The following is an 18,137-nucleotide window of genomic DNA, read 5'->3' as shown; positions in this document are numbered from 1 at the left end:
AATATAAAGTATAAAAAAGAAACGGTATACAATGATTTAAGATATACACTAAAAGGTAATAATATAATAAGATGTCTTAAACAGCAGCCTGAACATGAGTCTTGTGAGCAGATGAATATAAATACAGCAGCTTATGAGTAAGAAATCAGCAGCATGGATAATCAGCAGCACAGATAAGATGACATCAATTAAAGTGGCATGACGGTGATTTTCCTGGTTAGGGATTTATGAGTCTTAACAGCTTCAGGGTAGAAGCTGTTCCTCAGTCTATTGGTTCTACACTTAATGCTCCGCAAAGTCACAGCCCATACATCAGTCTAACTGAGAATCTCTGCTGGGAGTTAAAGATTGTTGAACACAAGTAGCATCGTCCAACCTGACGAAGCTGGATCAGTTTTGTTATCAAGAACCAACAAAGAATCCAAACTAGATGAACCAAGCTCATGGAGATGGACTTGAATTCCATTCCATTCAAAATAATTTATTAATCCCAAAAGGAAATTAAATGTTGTTGTCATCATCCTGGTTTCATTAAGAGTTGTTAGACGCTGAGTGGCTGTGGGCAGGAAGGATCTGCAGCAGATCTGAAGAAACTGACTGCAGTTGCTGATCCGTTCACCCAGACCCACCGGGCCTCTCAGTCCTCCTGGGCAGCGGGATCATCTGAATGTTGGGCAGAACTCCTCCCTGAGCGATGGTTACTCCTCTCAGCAGCTTGTTGAGCTCCTCATCACTACAGACAGCCAGCTGCAGGTGTCAGGGGATGATCCTGGTCTTCTTGTTGTCATGAGCCATGTTTCCTGCCAGCTCCAAGGATCTTAGCAGTCAGTCACTCGAGCAACTCCGCCAGGTAGACGGAGATGCATCCATGTTGCCTCCTTTTCAACTCATTTGGGATTGTATTTGAGGTAATATTTGAGCTTTGAAATGTTAATCAGCTGCTCCCGATTGTAAAAAAAAAATAAAAAAAAATTGTTTTTACGTTTACGCTTCATAACAAACGTCCAAAAGTAAAAAGGTTTCAGTAAAAATCCTTCCAGTTGCACAGCATCTGATACCAGAGAAAATAATCTTCCGATAAAAGCCATTTACATGCAGAAAAAGAAGAAATAAAGTTTTCAAAAGCAATATCCCAGAATGAAAGTAACAGAGCTACTCCAGCATGCAGCCCCCTTGAGCGGCACCATTCTAGAACTTTTTTTTTATGAAGAGACTAGATGCTCTATAACTGCTGCAAAAGTAGGCCTAACGAGGTGTTATGAAGATTTCATATTTACATGATGTCACTTGTTCGTATGTATCCAGTGTTGCATTTCAGGCCTTCACCTTGCTTGAAGGTCACAAGCTTGAATTAGTCACAACATTAAACTTGCTATAAGAATGCTGACAATCTTTCTCACACTTGGACGATATCATGGTATTGAAGAATCGCTCAAAGCTTTTGGTACATTTTTTTAATGTACTGTTACAAAATGGACAGCATACTGGCACAGTTGGTAAAGTTGCTGCCTCAATGAACAGCATACGCTGGTTCAAATCCCAGTCCAGGGCCTCTCTGGGTGGAATTTGCATGTTCTCTCTGTGCATGGGTGGGTTTTCTCCGGGTACTCCGGTGTCCTCCCACAGACCAAAAACATGCATGTTAGGCTGATTGGTAACTCTAAATTGTCTATGAAAGAGTGAATGGTTGTTTGTCTTGTTTGTCTCTGTGTTCCTGTGATGGACTGGAGACCTGTCCAGGGGGCCTCTCGCACGGTGATGGCTGGACATGGGCCCCAGTGACCTCCGTGACCCGAAAAGGAATAATTCAGCAGGTAAAGATAATGGATGGATGCACATTACAAAATGCATTAAGGCTTGCGGCTATGTGGTGATCATCACCACCCTTGAAAAACGTTTTGAGTTGTTTTGATGTTTTGAACCACTTTGGCCATGGCTGCCTCAGACAAGGCAGTGGGGGAGACGGTGGACTCCAGAAGCCATCTTATCACCATCAAACTGGTTAACCCACTATGTGAAGGTGCTATTTATAAGACTGAGTTTGTTGTGGCTTCTCGGACTGAGGAAGTCTTTTGTATGAAAGAAGAAACGTTTCAACAAAAATAAACTGTCCAGAGGACCTGAGTGAACTTTGTTGAATTTGTTATCTGGATTTGGTTGTCAGCAGCAAACTGGTTGATCCACTCTGAGAAGGTGCTATTTAAGAGACTGAGCTGAAAACAGCACCTCAGACTGAGGAAGTCTCTTGGATGAAAGACGAAATGTATCTACATTTTTTTGCTTTCTTTTGTTTTTTGTTTTTTTGAATGTCCAGAGGACCTGATTGAACTTTTTTTTTTTAGATGTTACCTGGATTATTGAGCATGAACTTGATGTTTTGAATTGTGTTTGTACATTTGAATGAGAGTTCTTGTTTCAATGTCACCTGAGAAATCAGAGGCCCCAGGTGTTCAGCTAATGCTTCTGCACTGAATTCAAAAACCGTTCAATACAAAAACAACTGGACTTTATTTGTAACAGAAGACATTTCTGCACTGAAGTTCCTCAGGTTCCTCTCTTGTGGAACCGACTTCCAGTTTCTGTCCATGTGGCTGACACATTGTCCAATTTTAATATTAGGCTTAAGTCTTTCCTTTTTTAAACTTAGGGTTGGCTTGAGTTTCCTGAGCCATCCCTTAGTTATGCTGCTATAGGCTTAGGCTGCTGGAGGACAAACTGACCACAAAAAACGTTAAGAGTACCAGGCCACTGTTAAATCAGAAAAAAAACAAATATTTCTCCCAAATCATCGCCTCAAACAGCCACAATCCCCGCATTCTTTTCAACACCATTAACACTATTTTAACCGTGCCTCAGTCTGCCAACATGGAGGTCTCTGCAGTTACGTGTGACGACTTTGCCAGTTTCTTTGTTAAAAAGGTTGAGTCGATCAGGTCACTGATTCCTCCTCGTACCACAGCTGACCCCTCTGTCTTTGTCCCCCCCACATCAGTCTTTAACCAGTTTGAACCCATTTCCCTCTCATTTCTAAATGACATCATTGGTCATATGAAACCCTCAGGTTCCCCTGCTGACCCCATCCCTGCATCGTTTTTTAAACAAGTCCTACCCTCCATTGGACCCTCTGTTCTTGACATTATAAACAGCACTATGGCTACAGCTGTAGTTCCTGATGATTTTAAACATGCAGTGGTAACTCCTTTAATAAAAAAAACCCGGACTTGTCCCTTCAACCTGCTCAAACCTCAGACCTATCTCCAAACTTCCCTTTCTTTCTAAGATCCTGGAGAAAATAGTTTTCACTCAATTAAACGAGTTCTTGAGTGGGAATTCTATTCTTGAGATCTTTCAGTCTGGCTTTAAGAAACTACACAGCACTGAAACAGCCTTAGTTAGGGTCTGCAACGACATTCTTCTGGCAAATGACTCCGGTCAGTCTGTAGTCCTGGTACTCCTTGACCTTACCGCTGCATTTGATACTGTGGATCACAGTATCCTTTTATCCCGGCTAGAACACTGGGTTGGGATTACTGGTGCAGCATTAGAATGGTTCCATTCATAACTGAGCGACAGGCGTTTCTGTGTTAATTTTGCTAACACTCTATCTACTTCAGTGCCTCTTTCCTGCGGGGTCCCGCAAGGCTCCATTCTTGGACCCCTTCTGTTTTCTTTGTATCTCCTCCCCTTAGGGTCTATCCTGAGGAAACATGGTTTTTCCTTTCATTGTTATGCTGATGACTCTCGGATTTATCTGCCGTTAACACCTAACAGTTCCTCCTCCATTCGCCCTTTGTTAAAATGTCTTGATGACATCAAGACTTGGATGACTGCAAACTTTTTGAGTTTTAATGATCAGAAGACTGAGGTCATCGTGTTTAACCCTAGCTCTGCCACTGTCACTGATCCTGCAAACCTGGACTCCCTTCAGCCATATCTAAAACAGTCTGTTACCAATCTTGGGATAGTTTTAGACTCGGACTTTAAGTTTAATAAACAGATAAATTCTGTTCTTCAAAAAAAGCTTCTTTCAGCTAAGGCAGATAGCTAAGCTCAAGTCCGTGCTGTCCAGATCTGACCTTGAAAAATTAGTCCATGCATTTATTACAACCCAGCTGGACTACTGTAACTCGCTTTATGCTGGGGTCAGTCAGGTCTCTCTCTCACGTCTCCAGCATGTCCAAAATGCTGCAGCTCGGCTACTAACATGAACTCGCAGGTTTGAGCACATTACTCCAGTTCTGTCCTCTCTTCACTGGCTTCCTGTGCGTGTCAGAGTTGATTTTAAGATTCTTCTGCTGACATTTAAGTGTGTTAATGGGCTTGCACCATCATACCTCTCCGACCTCCTTCATCCTTATACTCCTTCTCGGGCCTTGAGATCATCAGACCAGCTGCTTTTGGCCGTATCAAAAACCAGCTGAAGCTCAGAAGAGATCGGGCATTTTCAGTCATGGGCCCTAAACTCTGGAACAATCTGCCCATCAACATTCGACAGGCCACCTCAGTCTCTATTTTTAAATCTCTCCTCAAAACACACCTGTACTCATTGGCATTTAACACAGTGTGATCTCATTTGGTATTTCGTTGTTGATGATTGTGTTCATTCATTTTGCTTTTACTCCCTGTCATTTAACGCAGAGTGATTTGATTTAGTATTTCATCGTTTCTCATTATATTGAATGTTTTTATGCTTTTATTCATGTTGCTGTAATATCTTGTTATTAATATTTGATGCTGTGATCTTTTTTGGTAAGCACTTTGATAACAGTTACTGTTTTAAGTGTGCTATATAAATAAATGTGACTTGACATTTCTTCAGTACACTACTGTCTTTATTTAAGCAGTGCTTATAAGTCCAGGTGTAGCCATGCTGCACCATCATCTCTGATAAATGTGCTCATTTCTCATGGCTCTGTCCATCAACACAATAAAGAGGTGGTAGTTCAGATGTAGTTTGCAGTTTTGCTGGGTGGATCATCAAGTGACGTAGCTCCACTGGCCAATCAACAGCTGCTGCCTTCTTAAGTCAAAATCAGCACCTCAAGCAGTCCACTTGGAACCACAAACAAGGTGGTCCCATAAACTGGGCTGAGTGGGGGTGGGTACTGGCAGTGGGCAAGCCCTTAACTGGTGAGGTGTTGTGTGGAACCGACGAGTGATGAGACAGTGGCAAAGCACCATTAGTGTTGGAAAAGAAGGAATGCAGCACCACTTTTGCTTTGCTCCAATGAAACTCCAAGGACTGGTACAGCTGAGGAACCCCTCAGCCCAAAACAAAGACCAGAACAAAAACATGGAACAATCTGGACAAAATACTATGTTGTTGAATGGTTAAAGATAAATTGCAGTCTTTTTTTCATTCAACCTTTTTATTTATACAGGCTAGCCTCAGTGAGCCACAGGGACTCATTTACAAGAAAGATCTGTTCCAGACAGAACATATAAAGTACAGACAACAGTAAACAATGACAACAATAAACTACAGTGAAAATGCAGTTAATATAAGAGTAGTGTATAAAACAATAAAACAGTGTGAAATACTAAAATCAAGAACATATTTGCTTTGATTTTTCTATTGACATCATCAAATGTTTGAAGCCCCTTAAAGAAATCAAGGGAGACAACTTCAGTTCCTGTTTTACCAGATTGCAGGAGCTGAGTAGGAAAAGGCCTTTTTGCCAAATTCAGTCTGCACTGAGGGGACGCTGCAGGTAATGATGGCCTGAGAGCGCATGTTGTAACTGCACTGACGGCATGACATGTAGGAGGAGATATAACAAGGTAACAGACCAAGGAGGGATTTATAGATGAAAGTGAACCAGTGTGAGAGCCTGCGTGTAGATAATGATGACCAACTGAACAAGGAGTACAAAGTGCAGTGATGGTACGGTAGTTACAACCAGTTATGAATCTTAGAACTCCATGGTAGACAGCATCCAACATCTGCAAGCAGCTGGCAGGGGCATTCATATAAATACTGTCGCCATAGTCAATGGTCGGTAGGAAAGTAGTACAAGGTGTTTTCTGACATTCAGAGTTAAACAAGATGTATTTCTGAAAAAGAAACAGTTTTAATTTCAGTTGCTTTATCAAGTTTTTGTTTCCTTTATTTTACATTACAGTAATACTGAGCTTTCTTAACTTAAGTAATATACAATTTCTTGTATGACTTTTTTCTTAGGTTTACATGAACATTACAAATTGGATACATCCTTACATATCCAAATATTTATTTTGTTTAAAAGGAATTAGATTGTTTGGGTAATAGGGGAATTGTTGTTTTCTCAGTTTAACACAGTAATCAATTTATATTCTGCTGTTTTAATATGCCACTGCAGCAATGTAGGACAAAATGTGCTGGCGAAGAACAAAGTCCATACTTACGCCAAAGTAGAACAAACGCAGAACTGGTTTGTTCCACTTTTTGGAGTAAGTAGATGGCGGAAGAATCAGTTTTGTTGTGTGTTTCCTTGACTGATGAAGCCTTCCGGAGCAAAGGCAAAACGTTTCAGCACAAAAAAAGAAACTGTCCAGATGACCTGACTGAAAAATATTGGATGCTGGTGAAGATTCTCAGTCATCCAGGACATGGTAAATTCAAAAACGTTCAAGACAAAAACAACTGGACTTTATTTGTAACAGAAGACGTTTCGCTCCTCATCTGAGCTTTCTCAATTCAAAGAGCAGATCGTGTGAGGTTCAGGTTATAAAGCTGAGATAAGATACACATACATGTGCAGATTGACATCTCACAGAAGGGGTAGGAGAAAATGGAAAATATACATTACACAGGTTCCCAAACTTTTCCATGCCATGGCCCCCAAACAGCATTAGCTTCTGGCCGAGGCCCCGTTTGCAAACCCACAAACCAGGCTACAAAATGTGTAAAAAAAAAACATCAACTTTGAGAGTGTTTCAACTTTTATTCACTATATTCAATTAAATATTACATCTGCTGAGCATACAAATGTTACTAACATGTTTTAAACACTGTATTATATTCCCACTGAAAAAACCAACAACATATTTTCAACAAACTTTTGAACAGAGGAACAAAACAAGAAATCTAACCACTTAGATGGAAATGACAGATCCAGATTGCACTAGTGGAAAATGTTTATTACTATTTAGTATTTTTACTATTTTTAAAAGTCTTCTTCTCTCCAGCTTTCTGAGGGACCCCTAGCGCCGCCTGGCGGCCGCGGCCCAAACTTTGAAAGGCACTTATTCTGATGCATGCTCAATCCAAGTAGATAAATCTAACAAGGTCAGGTCCTCTGGACGGATTATTCTTTGTTGAAAGTAAAAAAAAAAAGAACAAAAAAGAAAAAAGTTTGTAAACTCAATCATCCAGGTGGATAACAACAAAAAAGTTTCAATCATGTCATCTGGACCAGTTTGTTTAAGTGAGAAACATTTCATCCCCCATCCAGAGGACTTCAACCAGATCTGTCCCATAGGTAGCCTTCACTGCTGTGTTTTAAGCCAACCTCCTGTTAGAAGTTCAAAAGTAGGCTTTTAACACGTGCAAATCACACACCCATCCAAAACAATCATCGTGTATAACAATCAGATGTTTTAGGCCAGATGGCCAACTTGTTACTCACAGAAACACCCTGAGGACAACCAAGGCCAGTGATAAAAAAAAAAAGGGTTGTAATCTTAATCATCCAGGTAGAAAACAACAAAAAAGGTTAAATCGTGTCATCTGGACCAGTTTATTTTAAGTGAGAAACGTTTCATCCCCCATCCAGAGGACTTATTCAGTCTATGGCCAACCAGATTCTTCAGTCTGTGTTTGTTGCAGTTCCTCAGACTGAAGAAGTCTTTTGGATGAAAGACAAAATGTTTCAACAACAAGAATGTGTCCAGAGGACCTGCCTTAACCTTAAGATGTGAATAGACATTTTGAAATGACATCGGGCATCATGGCACATTACTGCAATAAAGTTTGTGAGTTCAATTCTTGTCTACTATTTTCTTTACAACTGCCCCAACAATGTCAAGTCTGTAAACCTGGAGTACATGACTAGTGCTTTTCTTTCAGGGTGTGTCTTGAAAGAGATCGAACTGAATGTGAAAAATTTGCAAGTCAACACTTTCATTTGGAAATTTTTCATCACTGCCCGACAGGATTGAAAACAGAAATTAAAATTATGAGGGCGGTTAACAGAATTAGACTGAACAGTTTTATTTCACATTTATTTGGATCATCCTCAGAACATTCTTTTTCTAAGTGTAAACATCCACTATCCTATTTTATCACGAGGACTCAAACTGTGGAATAACAGCAGTGTTAGAGGCAGTTATCTGTGGCTGCCATTCAACTTGTTTATCTCCTCCTGTTAGTATTTCAGCGAGGGCTGATGCAAAAAATGTTGTACTCAGCATTTTCTTGAATAGACGGAACGAAAAGCATCAAATTAAAGACTTAAACTGAAGCACAAAAAGCTGCTGCTCGACGGTTTGGACAAACAGAGTGTGAAGTGAACATCAAATCCCACCGCACGTCCTTCAACAGACACTTCATAAAGGTCAAATTAGAACTGATAGTTGTTATTATCGCCTGTTGTGACCGGGGGCGGGGCTAGGATCCCGGCCTCGCACTGATTGGTCGTTGTGCCCTCCCCTGAGCCACACATGCTTCCGTTTGGTGCGTACGCGCATGCGCAGCGACCCCTCTCTTCTGATATTTTATTTACTCCGGAAACCCAAGATGGCTTCTGTGAATGTCTCAGCCCCAAAGCAAAGCGAGGATGAGAGTAGCTGCTGAAAAACTACTTTCCCCCGACCGTCGCATCCCCAGGAGTTCAATCCGTATGCTGCGAAGGAGGCTCTAACACCCGCCTAGGCCCCGAGCAGCCGTCGGAGCTTCGCGGAGCCCTCTCAATCCAACAATTTGGAGTAGTTTCGCGAAGTAGCTCTTCTCGGTGTCGCTGTCTGTCCGGAGCGAGGTTCAGGCAGGCGTCTCATACAAATGGCCGAACCGAGAAAAGTGCAGTTTGTCACCCTCTCGGCCTTCGCCGCTGGAGCAGTGGCGGAGTCTAGGAAACGCCGGCTGGAGGAAGAGGCCGACTTCAACTTCGACAGAGCCGGGGAGGTGGAGGCAGCCGGCGGAGCAGGAGACACCGCCGGCGACAACAAGGCTGCCGCGGAGAGGAGGGCGACCCTCCGGCTCAACCTGTCCCTGTCCGAGCCGGACGACCGCTCCTCCGCCGAGTTCAATTATGGCGAACTCATCCAGAACCTCCAGGTAGGGGCTCTTTACTTTGGCGAACATTTAGTCCAACTACAGCTGGAGTTGATTCGCAGCTCCTGGAGTGTTTTTATGGACGTGTCGCTGCAGAGTGGAGGGGGAAGTGCACCGGGGGGTTCAGGCTCGAGCTGACCGTTAGTTCGACCCGACACAAAAGGTTCGGACTCTCATCCCTCCGGTCCAACTTCAGCTGCGCGCGCACACGCTGTGCTGTTGGTGTTTTTCAGCGCGTGCAGCGGGTCTCGTGCCTCTACCTGTGCCCTTTCCTCTCAGACTTGCCCAGCAACAGCCTCACAGCCATTACAGCACTTTGATGCCACATGCTGCGGGGGGGGGGGGGGGGACCTGTCTCTGTCCAAACACATCTGGGATTTATCCAGCTGTTTGAGAGAGATGACGTGAACTAAGAAAGTTTGCAACTCACAAGTGAGAGATTGCTTATTAAGTTTTAAAGGCAAGCAGCACATCTGGCTCCATCATGGGACTTTTAGAACATCTCCAGTTCAAGTCTTTTAAAGTTTGCCTTGAGCCTGATAGTATTTGAGGGGATGCGTAACTCCAGGTTTTGTTTTTTATTCACTTTTTTGTGTGTTTATTTGTTTGTTTTAGGGAAAGAGTAAAGTTCCAGGTTTGACTCCAGCCCCCAGTCCCAACGACCCCTTCAACGATGAGGAGCGCGAGCGGCTCCAGGTCGAAGCCCTGGCGAAAAAGTTTGAAAATAAATATGTAAGTCATTGTGTATTTTTGTTTTTGTTGTAGCACAAAGCATCATTATGCTTGTTATTGCTAATATTATTATTATTATTGCTATTACCGTATTTTCCGCCTTATACGTCGCTCCGCCCTATAAGTCGCATCAGTCCATATTTGTCTAATAAAGTGGAAAAATCCATAAATACGTTGCTTTGCCTTATACGTCGCATCTATTATGTGTCACTGACAACCTGGAAATGTGGATCGGTGTTGTGCCAAAAATCGATGGGCTGCCAAATGGCGGCCGTGGGAGTGTGCACAGGAGAATTGAACAAGATTAACACTTAAAAACAATTATTTGTTTGCTGGACATTATAGTAAAGGTGTGTCTCAGTCCAACGTGTGCTTAATAAATGCACTTTAACGGTCAAATCGGCTGTATTTTGCCGAGGCGGTGCAGCTGTTTTGACGGTTCCAAGCAGAGAGCAGAATGGGGAGTGTATGGCAGGCCGATTGAGTCATTAATAGTTAGTGAAGATTCTCAGTCATCCAGGACATGGTAAATTCAAAAAAGTTAAAGAAAAAAAACAAAGAGTAAAGTATAATAAATAGTCCAGTTGTTTTTGTCTTGAACTTTTTTGAATTTGTCATTATAGCCATGTTTACCTATTACATGACACAACAGCATGCCATACTGCTACTACTACTCTGCTGCCATCAAGTGGCTGAAAATGGTACTGCTCAATTATTTTTTTCGGTCAGAATGAATGAAAACAGTCATATCTCAGCCAAAAAAATGGTTTATAAATATGGAAAAAAATCCATAAATACGTCGCTTCGGCCTATAAGTCGCAGGGCATGTACATTATGCAAAAAAGTGTGTAGTGTGGAAAATATGGTATTATTGTGCTTGCTCAAGATGAGTCTGCGATGAAGTTTTATTCAAAGCAGTCTGCTCCTCAGATAAATATTATTAACTTACTTTTTATGTTTATGAATGTTTCTGTAAAGTGCCCAGAGATAACTTCTGTTGTGACTTGGCGCTATATAAATAAACGGAATTGAAATTATAACTAGCAGGAGTTGGAGATTTTGAAACACAAATGTAAACTCGTCATTGTCTTAAAAAGAACAAAACTTTAAAATGATCAACTGTTCAGTTTATTTATTTAATGCTAATTCACAACAAAAGGCATCTCTAATCCAGACTTATTCAAACCATTGTTTAAAAAAAAAAACTTGTATTTTGTGTGTATCTGTTTTTTGTTTGTTTAACAATTGTTATTTTTGAAGAGCTAATTCTTCATTGTTTTTGTTTGTATTTTGTGTGAATTTTTGTTTATTTTGAGCCTCTTTTTTTAATAGATATTTGACCAAGATGAGGTTTAAGATTCAGAAGTACTAAACAAAGTTTGGTGTTTAGATAACATCCTGATGCATGCTCAATAATCCAGGTAGAAAAATCTAAAAAAGTTAAATCTGGTCCTCTGGACATTCAAAAAAACCCAAAACAAAGCAAAACAACAAGGTGTTTAGATAAGTTTTTATAGAATATAAATATTATAGTCAAAATACCTTCAGGGAGTTCCTTTACTCTTAAAAAAAAGGCCAAAAGTGTTTTGATGATCCTGAACCATCAGATAATAGATATTTTAACTTTTTAGCTTTAATTTGCAATAAATACTTTTGACATGTACCATGTATCTTTCACATTTTATAGTAATGCACTTTATTATCTCTTTTTCTGGTTTTATTTGACATTAATGTTCTGCTGGATGTTCCTCTGCAGTTTATTTTTGTGTCCAAAACATCAGTCAGCTGTTTTCAAATGTTCTTTATAAAGAAAGTTGATCTGAAATGTCTTGAAATGTAACGGAGTTAACGACTAAACTGTAGCCGCCTTTGCAGCTCTTTACTGAAAGGTTTTATTTGAGGTAAAGTTTTCCACAGAAAACTATTGAACTTGTTTTTCTTTTTCAAAACATATTCTAGAACAACACGGGGACAAAGAGGAGGAAGGACCGAATGCAAGACTTGATAGATATTGGGTTTGGTTATGATGAAACGGATCCGTTTATAGACAACTCAGAAGCTGTAAGTAACTTTTTAAATAATGAGCTTTTTCTTTCATAGTGTGAGTTTTTTAAGACTTGCAGGAATATTTGAATATTTTAAAGGCGAGGTCTTTGGAAAGGTTATGAACAGTCAGTATCTTACCTGTTGTAGACTGCTCTTTAAACGACCTCAGTTTGGAGAATTAACTTTAATATTTATTGCAATAACACCTAGTCCAAACACAGACGAGACCTGAGTGGTTTGCTGATCAGACAGCTCTGATCTCTCAAATGTTATAGAAATTCACTTGAAAGCTAATTTATAAAGTTTTTAATTGATGTAAAACTTCCAGTTTAGCAGAGGTCGATTCCAGTAGAACTTCCATGAAATTTCTTTAATCGCAGCCTAATTTTGACGACGGGAACTGTTTTAGAACAGGAGTGATACGTTTTGGAAGTGGAACTGTATTGATGAGCTAATAACGGCCTGTCAGAGTGGACCCACTTCCAAAGCTTCTACAACAAGTGAGATATTAATTGTTCATAATCTGTTCACAAAACCCCATAAAAAAATATCTTGATTGTCCTTTTAAAGTTTTTAAACCTGCACAATTTGTTCCTTCCTTATATTTCTGGACATGGTTCTCTTTGCGTCTACTGATGTTTTTGCAGTTGTGTTGCTGTTTAGATGTAAACATAATTACATCAGTTATTAAATATGTATTTCCCCTCATGATGTTTAAAATGGTTCATTTAGTGCTACTTCTAAAGGTAGAAAGATGTCCCATATTACAGGACAGACAGACTAAGATCTTCTCAGTGCGTCATGTGGATGTATTTGCTCCTTTCCCCCCTGACGGCTACTGTTGCCTGATATTCAGGTGATCTATCTTGGTGTCTGGCTGGAATAGTTTAAATTATGCTTTTCATATTAATTTTCAGCTTGTAGGATTTGCTTTGCTGTTCTCTACATCCTCCGTTTTGAAATGTGATGAGAAGGAATGTTTTCATCTGTGGGTTGAAGAGGCACTGAGGATTATTATTATTATTTTGTAGTGATTAGTAGAGCCTGATCGATATGGAAACTTTGACTATTGTCATTACTGATGTTGGGAGGGGAAGGTTCATCCAGATGATATATCAGCATAATGGCAGAAACTTTTTTTTTAGCTTTGCCCTCCCCGATAATCTCAGTAAACAGCTACACCTGTTTTAATTTTGGTATTGAAACAGTCTTCCTAACATGTGTTCACATTTTCTATCCTCCACTATTCACCATAAAGTTTTCAAGTGTGTAACAAAAATATAAATTAAACAAAGAAACATCCTTCACTGTTCATTGTTTCTACAGTCAGTATGGTGAAGGTCTAGTTAGTACTGACCACAGCAGAGTTTTTCTTTGCAAAGAAGTAAAGCTTTCAGACGGACAATATATTTAATTCAGGATGACAAAGATAGTTACTAACACTGATATATTTTACCTCTACGTTACATTTATTGTTCTAGATAAATTTTTACAATAGCCTATGCTAGGTTATCAAACGTAAGCATACTAACTTGTGAGGCACGTAGCTAATAAGACATTAGATATATTTATCTTTATTGATCCCGCAGGAAATTTGACAAGCAGGTTGGAGGATTGAAGAGAATTTATTGTTGTTTATTTATTTTATTTTACATATCGGTTAAAATAAACTTACTCTGTTCAGCAAAATACACAACACAGTATTGTTCTCTGCTTCAGCTGTGCTGAAAGTGAAACTTAAGTGAAGCCATGTCTTGAAAGTAGTCTTCATGCGCCCTCTGCCGGATACTTTATACAATTACACCTTTTGCCAGTAAATGATGCGGCTGGTTTCCAGCATTTTAGTGGTGAAAACTAGATGCCTTAAACCAGCACAGAATGGGCCAGTTATCACCGATAACGATGGGTCTCCAAACGCCTATATCGGGACTACCGATACTTATTGGTCGGGCTCTAGTGATTAGTTTGCATTGGTTCATAACAGTTCATTGATTTTTGCTGACCATCAGAAGAGCTATAAGAACGCTTTTCTAAAATGTAAACAAAACACATCACTTACTAAGGCCCTGTTTACACAACAACATTTTTGAGTGAAACTGTAGCATTTCTGCTGTGTTTTGGACATTAGTGTACACGAGAATAGGTATTTTTCTCTGACACCGAAGTTTTTTTAGTCCAGCTCTCCAAGTTTTTGGAAACGCCCACATCGATGTGCAGCTGCATACACAGTATACACAGGTTCTGCTCCTCCGTGTGTAGAATAACTGTAACAAGTTTGAATGCACGTGTCGTAGAAACTACAGCAGACTCAACGGGCACAGCGTTGCATCTTTTCTACAACCAACATTGAAATCAATCTGTATTTTCCAGAGATTGTTCACGTGTACACAGGACCTAAATGTTTTTAAATCTGCAAACAGTATTTCAGTGTAGCTGTGTGAGTGGTCTTATTGTCTTCTGCAGTCCTGTGAACTCACACCACAAACTGTCCTCCATTGTTATTCCTCCCAGTATGATGAGCTGGTGCCTGCATCTCTGACCACAAAGCTCGGGGGATTTTACATCAACACTGGAACGCTGCAGTTCAGAGCGACCTCTGACTCGGAGGGGGAGGAGGACGAGGTGAGACGACCGCAACACGTTCTTAACTAAAGAAAGACGTCAAAGCACAGGTTCAAACATCTGTCTGATTTATTATCGCCCAGTGCTCAAACCAGTGGCAGATCTGTACGCTACCAAAATATTTCATGAACCACTCAGTACATTTTTATGAAACTCAGAAAACAATTATTTGATATATTTCTACAAAAGGTGACTTGAGAGTCCACCCAATTCAAGATGGCTGCCACACTGAACTGATCATTAAACTAGCATAATGGCTATACTTTATTTCACTCAATTGTACAGATGTTGAGCTACAGTGTTGTTTGGGGAGCTGAGAGACTTTCCCAACACATACTCAAAGTGCTGCTCGTTGTATGAAAGCTTTGCTTAAAACTTTAGTATTAGCTGCTGGAGCCAATTCAATTGGCTCCAGCATTGGCTCCAGAATTGAATTGGTTCAATTCACATTTCAGCTTCTTACATCATAATTCAGCAAATGTGCTCTTTCTGCTTCCTTCTGCTAATTTAAGCTTTTTTCTATTGCTAATTTCAGCTGTTTTCAATTAATTCCATCAGTTTTGTGCCCATTTAAGCTTCTTTCTGCTTATATCAGCAAACGTGGCTCTTGGCTAACGTTTTCCTGTTTTTTGCTAGCATTTTGTCTGGTTTTTGTTAAGAGTTTGATTCTTCTGCCTTTAAATGAGCTGTTTCTATGTTTTTAGTTCTATCTCATCTTACTAGCATTTCTTTAGTTCTAGCTCTTTTATGCTTTTTTTTTTTTTGTAAAGTTTTGCTCTTTTTGGTTTTAAGTTAGCATTTGTTGCTTTTTTTTTGTTAATGTTGACGGTAGCTACTTTTGACTCTTAGCTAACTTTTTCCTGTTATTTGATAGCGTTTGATACTTCTGGTTCTCTCATTTTCCTTTTTGCAACTATTTGCTTCTTCTGATTCTAAGCTAGTTTTTTCTTGCTGTTTGCTAGTATTTTGCTACACCTGGCTCTCGGCTAGCATTTCCTGCTTTTTGTTAACATTTTGATTCTTCTGCCTCTAAAATGGCTTTTTAACATTTTTCAAAGTCTAACAATAAGATTACTCTGTCATGTTATTTTGCAAAAATTTAGTGATTTTTGAGTTGTAGCTATTTTTTTCTGCTATTTGCTAGCATTTGGCTAGTTTTTGATGGCATTTTGCTACTTCTAACTCTAAGCTAGCTTTTTCTGACAATTTATTAGCCTCTCACTACTAGCTAAAATTTCCCTACTTTATTGCTAATGTTTTTTTTTACTTCTAACTAATCTAGCATTTTTCTGCTTTTTGCTAGCGATTCTTTACTTCTGTTTCTAATCAAACTTTCTCTTGCTATTTGCTAGCATTTCTGCTAACCGTTAAACTTTTTTTGGCTACATTTTCAGTTGTTTAAACAAAAAGGGACTTTTCAGCAATTGAAAATACACAGCTTGGTTTTAGCTTCTTCAGCAGCTTTCAGCAAAATCATTCAGCAATAAGCATTCATGCAAAATGCAAAATTTTCTAGTTTATTTTTGGTACTATTTGGTATGATCAAATTATCCATGTCAACAATATTAGGGTTTCTAGAAGCTCAGTGGACCACTTTGGTTATTTTAACTATTTTAATTAATTAATCTTTTTGAGTTTTGTTTTTGGACTTTTGTGACCATTCATAGTTTCTGTAAATATAGTTTGTCTTTTTTAAATTCCTGCTTTAGAGAAGGAGCTTTCTTGGCTCAGTGGGGGGACTCTTGGTGACATAAGGGAACGTGTTTGATCCATACATGAACTTGCATTGATTGGCAAAGAAAATTAAACATTTTTCAGCCTTTTTGGTATCAAAATGACATTTACATGACTGATGTAGCTATTAAAATTGTCAGTTTTGTCTTATGACATGCTCTTCTTGAAAAGTATGCAGCTTAAGGGCTGATCTTATGTCTTGGCTCTCATAACCAATATCTGATCTAATCTCACAAATTTGCTTGTTGAAGGATTATTGCAGCTCTTTTTCTGAAGAATGTCACTAATCCTGATAAAACTGTATAACATCTGTGCAGTTATATTACAAGACATGCAAATCCATGCACAAATTCAGTGTTGAACAGAAGTTTCGAGCCACCTCTCATGTTTATTTATTTATTAGTTTATTTGAATAGTACTTCTCCAAGCTTTGTTGCTGGTCTTTAAAAGTATTTTTTTTTTTTTCCAGTGGACATCTGTTGTTTTTCACTTTTATTCGGTCCAGTCATATTTTGTCAACACTTGACACTAATTTATGAATCATTGAAACACAATGACACACAAAGAACAAAGTTTTTGTCATTTTTCAGTACGGTAATTACAAAAACTAATTTGTCTTGTTTTGTCATGTATCTATTGGGAAAATCAATACATGTGAAACAGAAAAAAATGTGCATGCCGAAATTTTGGTTCAGGGTGGGTAGCCTTTCATGTGTATCTCGGTTATTATAAAATTGTGCTTTATGACTTTCCTCTTAGAAGCTGAACAATGATATGGAGCAGGTGGTTAAGAAGAAGAAAAAGAAAGAGTTGAATGATTTTGAAGAGAAGGACTTGAAGAACAACGTACCTAAACAAGGGTAAGAATGTCAAAACAGTTTTTCACTCATGAACAAAAAAGGTGTGATGGATGAAGTCTGGACTTGTTTAATGTTTGCTCTTTCCATGCCAGCATTGCTTGTGTGAAATTTAGTTTTAACTTTTTTTTTAACTGAGGTGTCTGAAAAGAGCACGCAGTAGATATTTCATGATCTACATTGTTTGTTCAGGAAATCCCTTCTTCTGTTATCGCAAACTGAGATTGTTTAGTCTCCACGTTTAGCCTTAACAATGACTGATATGTGGTTGATTGTTATTCTCAGGACCCAGTCCGACCCACCAAATATCTCAGCTGATTTGCTGTACCGAGCCAAGAAACTTTAATCTAAAGGAGTCGGCCCAGCAGTGTCTCAAAAAAACATAAACTTAGTTTTTTTTTTCATTAAAATTTAGAAATTTAAGTGCCATTCAGGCCTTTTTGTTATTAAGGCATCAAAGTAATGGATTGATAAAATATATACCATATTTTCCAGCCTATAAGTTGCAACTTTTTGCCTAATTTGCATGCCCTGTGACTTATACACCGAAGCTACATATTTATGGATTTTTTCCCATATTTATAAACCAATTTTTGACTGAGATATGACGGTTTTCATTCATTCTGACGTTGAAAATATTGAACACTACCATTTTCGGCCGCTAGATGGCACTCGAGTAGTGTGGCTTGCTGTTGTGTCATGTAATAGTAAGCCAACTTCGTCCAGCTCCGGGATCATGCTTTCCTTTCGCTGCGCCATCCCGACAAATGCAGCTAATTTGACCATTGAAGTACATTTATTAAGTAAATGTTCAACTGAGACACACCTTTACTATAATTTTGAGCAAACAAAGAATTGTTCTTAGGTGGTTATCTTGTTAAATTTTGAAGAAATGC

General features: G+C 39.2%; 1 protein-coding gene across 1 annotated transcript in view; it reads left to right on the top strand.

Annotated features, from left to right (window-relative positions):
* The first annotated feature begins 8,965 nt into the window (after positions 1–8,965).
* The window catches only part of LOC119422499 (ubinuclein-2-like), a 69,194-nt gene continuing 60,022 nt past the window's right edge, over positions 8,966–18,137 (top strand). Inside the window, 5 exon segments of the mRNA XM_037689875.1 lie at positions 8,966–9,253; positions 9,866–9,982; positions 11,942–12,043; positions 14,540–14,650; positions 17,144–17,244. Of these exon segments, the coding sequence (XP_037545803.1) occupies positions 8,978–9,253; positions 9,866–9,982; positions 11,942–12,043; positions 14,540–14,650; positions 17,144–17,244 (707 nt within the window). The 5' untranslated portion in view covers positions 8,966–8,977.

Source organism: Nematolebias whitei, chromosome 16 (assembly GCF_014905685.2).
Source record: "Nematolebias whitei isolate Nwh7 chromosome 16, NemWhi1, whole genome shotgun sequence".
In the NCBI taxonomy this organism is placed as follows: Eukaryota; Metazoa; Chordata; class Actinopteri; order Cyprinodontiformes; family Rivulidae; genus Nematolebias; species Nematolebias whitei.
The sequence above is the reverse complement of the archived record's forward strand: the minus strand, read 5'-3'. Positions and strand labels throughout refer to the sequence as shown.